This window comes from Micropterus salmoides, unplaced genomic scaffold, assembly GCF_014851395.1.
Source record: "Micropterus salmoides isolate LMB-PRFRI ecotype aquatic unplaced genomic scaffold, ASM1485139v1 Ms_hic_scaffold_16, whole genome shotgun sequence".
In the NCBI taxonomy this organism is placed as follows: Eukaryota; Metazoa; Chordata; class Actinopteri; order Centrarchiformes; family Centrarchidae; genus Micropterus; species Micropterus salmoides.
The window spans coordinates 21,373,631-21,382,300 of record NW_024040707.1 but is presented as its reverse complement, the minus strand read 5'-3'; the positions used below and the strand labels follow the sequence as shown (position 1 = coordinate 21,382,300).

The following is an 8,670-nucleotide window of genomic DNA, read 5'->3' as shown; positions in this document are numbered from 1 at the left end:
AGTATCCTATTTTACAAGTCATGCATCAACAGAAACACAAGTGGAGTAAGTTCACCTCAGTGAACACGCTGCTGCATTTAACAGAAGGGGTGTGGGCGTGTACCCAAGCCTCTCCAAAGCCCTTTATCTTAGATTTGGGATTTCAGAAGGCAAAGTGACGTTGAGGAGCATCATCATCGTCTTTGCTCCAAAGATCACCTTTTCCAAAGCACACTTTGCTGTGTGACTGCGGGCGCTATTTGTATTAAGGTAGGTTTCCTTTCACTTCAGTTACAGGTAGGAAGTTGTAAATATGAAAGGAACTGTGCGACAAACATCCTCTGATTGGTTATATGACGCCTGGACCATATGAGATGAGCTGCTCATGGAGAACTACGCTGATGGATTTTCACTCGATGCTGGTGGGAGATTAATTTGACAAGTGCGCTGCATCCTCATCAGGCTATGATTCATTTTGGGAACATCTGACATGGCTAGGATACCATCCATCCTCGCGAAAACCATGCTTTTCAACATACTGGCATTGATTCTCTTACAAGGTAGGCTTAGAGGATTTGATGTCGGCAAGCTGCCACAAACTTTTTCAACACATTTCAACCTTTATTCACGTAGCCTATTCATTTAGGCTATTTACACAGTTGGTTATTTGGTAAGTACTAGTTTACTAAACTTAATTACAACACCTTTCTTGTACAATACGAGGTGTCTTGACGTCCGATGCCTTGGTCATATCCGACGTGAACCCCGGAGGTCTCCCACGCTCCAGCAGGGTGTCTGGCTCCGGGGAATCCAGGGGTTTACAGCTGTCTGAGGCAGCGGAGGCTAAGTCCAGACCCAAGCGCTGCACTTGTTATTCCTACAAGGATAAAGAGTGCGTCTACTACTGCCACTTGGATATCATCTGGATCAACACTCCCGAGTGAGCTAAGTTAAATGCTTTTAAACGAGGCTTTCCAATAAACCACCCGGACGTGTTATTGTAATGCAAGCGTCCCCGGACTTACACAATAACAAATGTATGTTTTGTCAGTTGGGACACAGAGTGTCAATTAAGATTATTTTAAAGGTAGATTGGCATGTAGCTAGGTTGTGCAACTCAAATTGTAGTCGTGCACTGCAACACAATACAAAGGCAAGTCACGCCCGCTGCCCTGAGGCGCCAGACGCAGTCATGGTTCAAGTGATGGCAAGCCCATGAGAAACTAACTCGCCCCGCAAGGTCAGCGTTTCACATCACACACAGTTGGAGGTATTTGCAAAAGTGAACGTGCTTCTTCAGTAAAGCTACTCTGTTCTCACCTTTCACCCTTTCAGTGGTCAACACGTGAGCTCTAATTAGTAGCCTAATGTTATTATTTTCCAATCATCGAGCTAATTACTATTTTAATGGTGGTGAATGTCCATGTTGCAATATTTTAAAGTTTCAGTTAAAAACGATTCTAGTATGAAGCATAGTGCATAAGAAGAATAAAATTGGTGTCCCTGGCAAAATTGAATCAAACAGCAGGAATTATGTAGGCCTATGAGTGACAGCTTGATGTCTTCATTAAAATGGTTCCTGCACCATGTTCAAAAGGGTTAGGTTGCAGGTATTGGCATGCATGTCATGAGTGCGTCAAAGGCACCAGAGAACCAATATCCATGATGCAATACATTCTGAATGCATGCTAACATCAAAAAATAAAATAAAAACCTCATTAATCATGGGATTGACCTGTGAATATGTGATGATAAATAAAGCTACTGTAGGCTTATAAATCCCCTGTCATGAGCAAACAAAGTCTCAAGGATCTGAGCAGTTGAAATAGCACACTATAAATATGCAGGGTGGTGTTTGTGAGGCTGAATGGACAGAGATCAGAGAGAAATCTGTCATGCAAAGCTAATGGTTTACAGGGGCTGGTGAGGAATATACCAATTCTTCATTTTCTACATGATGGACTTGACCAAATTCAAACGATCTAGTCGTTATTCACTAGAGCCGGATTTGTTCAAAAAGAGTTTTTCTGGTTCCCAAAATTGTACCAAGATGTTACTGTGGTATTGTGGTGTCAAATTGTCAGCTCTTAAACATTAAAAGATACTTAAAACTACTCACACTTCATATTAATTAACTTTTCCGTTAGTTAGAGGCAGAAATGGCTTGTGGCATAAACATCTTATGCTGTCACACACTGAGAAAGAGAACATAATGAAGGTATTATTACTGATAATGGCGAGGTAATTTGGTGAATTGGTCCTGGGACCACCAACACAATCATGTTACAATCAGGGACCTGTGCTGGCCAGATGTGCGCACCTCAGGAGTTATGCTTGCTCTGCAGGTGATGAGGAACCATGAAAAGTGAATATTTCCAGTTGGCATAATTACAGTTAGTAGCAGTTTTCACAGTTTGTGCTTACAAAAAGTGTGTTCAACATGTGGCCTAGCATACCGCATATTAGTAGCAATACCTCAAAATATAAATTTCAACACCTTGTTTTCAGGAGTGGTGCTTTGTTTTGTGACCTCCAAACCGCATATTAAAATCCTTGGCAAGGCAGTGGGAAAGCATTCTTTCTTCCTCTGTCTTCTTGTGCCAAGATTGCTGTGGGCTGTTTCAGGTAAACAACACAATTTATTACTGCTTAGCATGTTGGGACATATTGACATATTTTAAAGACTGAGTGAGATATTGACAGCAGGCATCAATATAAAAGCTGTAAGTGTGTTTTCAAATAGGTGTGCTCACCTTGCGGGGAGCACTGCACTATGCTGGAAGATAGCAAACCATGTTTTCGAGCTAAAGTTTCTTAAAATCTCACTATATGGAAAGTAAATAAAAGAACAACCTCCCTCCTATACGACAGCAAGCTACTCTGTTATTGGCTCACAAGACTGGTTACAGTTAGCTTTTCAGTGTCAATGTGTGTACTGCTGCTTCTCCCTACAGGTATCTAATTAGCTAGGCAGCAGGCAGTCTGACAAAATCTGACAAATCTACTGGGGAAAGCTATTTACATATGTACAGTCCATGGATCTTTTATTTCAAATGTCTTATGAAAACAGACTAAATGGATAGTGATAGATGGCAGGCCTTCCTCACAGCTGTGAACAAATTTCTGCTGGGACGCTCAAATTGATTTTAGAACAAAGACCCCCGTCCTCTTTGCTCATTAAGACTTTATAGTTCCTAAACACATCCACGGATATTTAAAAACAGAGTGAGTGGAAAGAATGAGAAAACGAAGAGAAGAATCAGTGTTATCCAAATGTAAGGATTAGGGTCCACAGTCAAGTAGACCATATTCACCTTTGCTGACCTTTCTGGCTGCCTTTGTTTTTCCATTACCAATTCACGAAACATTTCATCAGCGGGAAAAACACGAGGCAGATAGAGTGAAAAATCGACTGTTTCTATACAAGCCTTACCACAGATCATTCATATGACGTTGAAGGGGCAACTTTACAGTCATCGTATTGTAAGCTAATGTAATGTGCACAGATTGTGAAGTATGTATTGCTTCCTCTGCATGTGCATGCTTTCCACTGAAATGTAAAACATGTGATCTAGTCAGATACCTCTATGGTATGAAAAATGAGTATATGACTGCTGGCCTGAAGGCTAGTAGAATATATCTTTTTTTCCTGTGTCCATAAGAACGTGATTTATTTCACATTTTTATTATCACTAAAAAAGTTGGCCTCTTTTCTCAGACGGACAGTGCCCTATGGAATGTCGAGCTACACCGGACCTCAGCGAATCAGACGTGATGTTGGTAGACAAGCAGCTGAACGTGAGGGGGCGAAGACTCAGCGCTGCGTTTGTTTTGTGCTTGATTCAGACCCTGAGTGCCATGCTTTTTGTCTGTCAAGGTCGGTATGATTTTTTCTGTAAAAATGATATTCATTGGACTGTTCACATTAGGGAAATTTACATCAACACATTAAGCTAACTATAGGTGATATGAGTGAAATAAAGAATTGAGTGCCTGACCTGGAGCAGATAAAAAGGCCTCTAATAGTAAACAAACACCAAGCATGGACAGTTTAGGACAGTTTGTTTTTCATTGCTTTGCTCTATCATAAGGTGCTAGCTAAGGGTATTTGAGTACTCTCGTGTCAAATAACAGAACACATTTTCAGTTTGTTTAATATTATGTATGAATATGGAATAATGTTGTTGGTAATATTCTAGTAAATTCGACAGTTGTGGCAGCCACTGTCATGGAAAACCATGTCTGGTGTTGTACAAAATGTTTTGACAAATATAATTTCACTGAATAGCATATCCACACAAATTAATTAAGACAAACAATGTATGAGGTGTATTGAGGTCTGAATCAGATGTCTCTTCCATCTTCCATTCAAAGACATAGTCTCACTTCAAATAAACAAAAAATAGTTTGGAAACTTTTCAACATTTTGCTTGTTAGTCTGGTTCAAAATGCCACGTCATTGCCTGCATGCTATTACTCACCTCTCATAGACTCCACTTGAAAATGCCATACAGTATAGCAACAACATATTAGAACACATACCGCAATTAATCAGATAAGCTTGAAATTGTTTATGCAATCATTATTTTTCTGGCATGGAAATATACTTGAAAGACATATCTCTCTTGTACTCAGAGGAATAGACAAATTTCCAAATGTGGCCAAATTATTCTCCTTTTGCCTAAGATATATCATATCAAGTAATTATAAAATTGGACATTTGTTCAGAAAAAGACGCATTAAACCTATCAGACAGAGCCATGGGGGTGAAGAGAGCCAGGGCAAACCATAAATCTGTTAGGTGTCTTTTGTTCCCGTATATATTTGGATGCATTTCTTTAACAATAATGTTGTTTCCAATATCCCAAGTGTTCTTTGATACTTCAAGACATGCACTTTACAAGTAGATGAAGTTGTGCTAGGACCCCCACTCAGCATTCTTTCTTCTTCCAGTTAATACGTAGATCTGAAGTAAAAGGAAAATGTTACTGAAGTACCATAGCAGTTGAAAACCTGTGTTAAAATCTCTGCCTGTGGAGTTTGGAAATTCATGGGTATTTATCAGGCAGGAAGGGTCTAATTAGGAGCATTTACAACACATGTTGCATTATGGGAAATATAGGACTAAGTGTTTTCGATGCTTGACACATACTAGGGACAAGAAAGTCAGGATATATCGGCTGCCGCTTTAATTTTGACCAGTCTTTTATGAATCTGTCCCTTGTGATTCCCCCATGTTTATGGACATGCACTATTCAATAACTGGATTAGCCCTTTAATATTACAGATTTAATGTAATATGTTCTCTTCAAAGCCTCCTGCAGACAGTGCCAATCCGGAGTCTCCACAGAGTCCCTGGTCCTGGATGACCGTTTGACCCGTCTCCGTGTTCTGTTCTTCTCTTCGGGGGCATGGACCCTTCCCTCCTCTTCAGCCCCTTCACTCTCCGTTTGGCACTCTTGCCTCCACAGGTACGCTCACATTCAAGGAGAAAGAGCTTTGGAGTTTGACACTGCCGACATTCCTCAGCATCGTAACTCTTGGAGCAAGTTCCATCAGGCCGAGTGGTTTCAAGAACTCTTCAGCAAATTCGATACAGATCCCTGGAGGCTATCCCCTTTTTATTCCCCCTTAATAGCAGCATAAGGATTACTTTCACCATAACATAATAGCCAATGACCTTGCTTCTGTCAAGCTTGATCAGAAAAACCCTTTGTATTCACACCTGGTAACAGAGTGTTGTGGACTACACTTGACTATCCATTTCAACAATGGGATCAGCTTGTATCAGTATATGATATGAGGGACAACAAAGACATTTCTACAAAAATGTTGGAAAGCAAAAAGTGCCATGAGGAGTCACAGAAAGTAGGAGCAAGGCATAATATTATGATATCTTGCTTTTAAAAATATCAAAACATGCCAACAAAAATGGAGAAAGCTTTTGACTTCCTGTGTTATGGGGCATATCACTGGGCTTTGGAATATGAGAATATTTAAAGTCACTCTGGAAAGCATTCACACCCTGACGGTTTGCATATTTTGCTCATTTCACGTGTTTTAAGTAAGATTGTTTGTGCTCTTTGCAACTGATCAGTTATATCCATTGTGCTTTTATTTCAACGCCATTGGCTAACATTGACTCTGTACAAACTTTATGACGGCTTAAGCTGGAGTGAATTTTATAATGAATCATCCATTGTTGAACCTAGGAGCGAAGAGTAAGTTTGACCTTATTCTATATTTTTCTCATTGTCAACAAATCCCATGAAAAAGACCAGAACCAGCAATGAATTAATTCCACTAACAAGTATTGCCTGTGTTGATAACACCTGATCTTGTGATATAGGAGCAGTGCTTAATTTGTAAATTAATATGTACCGGAGCACGTGAAATGTGCCACCCGCTGAAAATAATTAATAATTTATGATCAAATAATTATTTAAAATGCATGGTGTACCTGCAAATTTTATTAAAGGGCGAACAGAAACCATTATTAGCTACCAAATCAAATAGTAAATAAGGAAATCCATTAGACTTACCCTGTTAGGCTGTATGAAATATTGGATTTTATGTGTGTATAAGACTAGTGCAGTGCAGAAGGCTTAAACTCAGAGGTACCGGAGTGGTGCTCCGGCTTGCTCCAGCACAAAGTAAGCACTGAATAGGAGGACCAAATGTATATTAATCTGCAGAAAACACAAAACAGTCCCTAACAATTAACATTACATCCCTAACATTACTCCTGTTTGAGAAACGCTTGTCAAACTGCAGTGTCCAGCTGTTTCATAAAAGTACTTAAAAACAATATATTTGGGACTCCTTTTTACAGATCTTGATTAGAAATCATGGGCTTGTGGCTTGAATGCCACAGACAGGAAGAAGTATTGAGACATACGCAGTGTCGATTTAGGTTTTGTAATGGGATTTATTCAGAATAAGAAAAATACAGAAAAACTTTATCCTTTCAGTAAAGTATTTGATGTGGAGCAACTCCCCCATCAAAACTGCCTCATATTCCTTTTATTCTGTGAATCTTTGGGGTGAAGAAAAACATTGAAAGCACCATGTTGCCTAAGGCCTGAACAGACTGTAGTTCAAGCGTGTCGAATTCAATGAAGCTAAGCTACTCATAGAGTAATAGAGTTAAAATTTTAGAATAACATGCAGTGCTCTACCATAGTTGAGCAATTGTGTTCCTTGCTTCTGGGGCCACATGTGCACTTCCACTGACCAATAACCAGTTTCTCCCCCTTTACAGTTTACTGGAGCTCAGCAAAAAATATTTACTTATTTATCCTGTTATTGTGTTTGCACCTTGTAGAATTTTCCACCAATAGCAGAAATAGCTCTGCTCTCACAAGGACACTACAGTTAACATCTCATACAGGAGACACACTTTAGTTTTGCCTCTCTTTTTTGTTGTGCAGCATTGTGTCTCACCAAACCAAACTGTTTACCAAATTATGCAGTCTAGGGACAATGAAAACAGTAAGTAGCCATATATTTGTTCCATACCAGTTCCACTGGTTTGTGCTCCATGTGATTATCGTAAACTGAGAGCATTTCCATGAAATTGGAGTTTGTTAGCAGGCAGACACACTCACTTTGGCACATGCTTTCCAGTGTGCCCTGAGGATTATAATGGGATTACAGTTTTTTTCTATATTTATAATAATTTGGCCAATATGTTGCCAAGTATGCATCACCACTTCTTTAGTAAAATCATTGATTGCGACTTGTTTAATAAAAGTACTGCAAACAGAATTGTAGCTGGCTATTGTTGCTTTTTTTGCATGGTGCAGCTGGAAAAAGTGGACATGAAAAATGTATTTCCATTGTGACCCTCTAGTGCCATTGTGTGGCTCCATCTTTATGGTCCAAGCAAAAATGTAGTGTATAGTGGGTCATGTAAAGGCAGAAAATTGTTTCCTCTTGCATTTAATTTCCACAACAGGTCACACAGGAAGAAATTAGAAGTTTACAAAACATTGAAGAGTGTCTATGTTACATAAAAAGTAATAATCATCGGAAAAAGTAAAACTTCATTAAACACTATCAGTGGCTACGAGAGAGAGAGAGAGAGAGAGAGAGAGAGAGAGAGAGACCCAAGGCGGTAGAATTTAGTGGGGAAGGTAGTGAAATGCCCCTACCAATATTCAGCCATAATTGTGATCCAAAAATACCCTTTCACACTATTACTTTAAGTTATAAGTCTTACATTTCTATATCTCAATACATCAACAAATATAATAGGATGACGGGAATAAATATGGAATTGGAGATTGTTTTAACCGTATGACAAAACATCTTGTCAGAAACTATGCTGTAAAATTATAATTGCTCAGAATTAACCATATCAGTATTTATATTTTGTTAATAGTTACTTTCCTGAGAGTTACCGGCTGGTATTACTATTGGTAGGCAGCATGATATATTCAAATTCCTTCCTTCAACTTGTAATTTAATGTCTAATGCTAGGACCTCTTTTCTCGTTACCAGTGACTTATTACATTCTTATAATAATAGCTTTATTTGTATAGCACTTTTCAATACAGGTAACAAAGTGCAATAATGTACATCACAGACAAGTTGTTTAAAAGTTAGTGTCAAATAAAACAAAATAAGTCACTGTACAGTTAAAGGAAAAATAAGTAACACATCACATAATGGTTTGTAATCAATAAATAA

General features: G+C 38.9%; 1 protein-coding gene across 1 annotated transcript; it reads left to right on the top strand.

The window, feature by feature from the left end:
- Positions 1 to 7,677, top strand: edn3b (endothelin 3b). The gene is made up of 4 exons (XM_038721557.1): positions 1 to 539; positions 703 to 919; positions 3,698 to 3,856; positions 5,294 to 7,677. Exons 1-4 carry the CDS (start codon positions 470 to 472, stop codon positions 5,346 to 5,348), a joined length of 501 nt encoding a protein of 166 aa, XP_038577485.1. The 5' UTR covers positions 1 to 469; the 3' UTR covers positions 5,349 to 7,677.
- The last annotated feature ends 993 nt before the right edge of the window (positions 7,678 to 8,670 follow it).

Coding starts and splice junctions, on each gene's coding strand:
- edn3b (XM_038721557.1), top strand. CDS start 470: ATGGCTAGGATACCATCCATCCTCGCGAAAACCATGCTTTTCAACATA. Junction 540..702: donor GGCATTGATTCTCTTACAAG/GTAGGCTTAGAG, acceptor GTACAATACGAG/GTGTCTTGACGTCCGATGCC. Junction 3,857..5,293: donor CATGCTTTTTGTCTGTCAAG/GTCGGTATGATT, acceptor TTCTCTTCAAAG/CCTCCTGCAGACAGTGCCAA.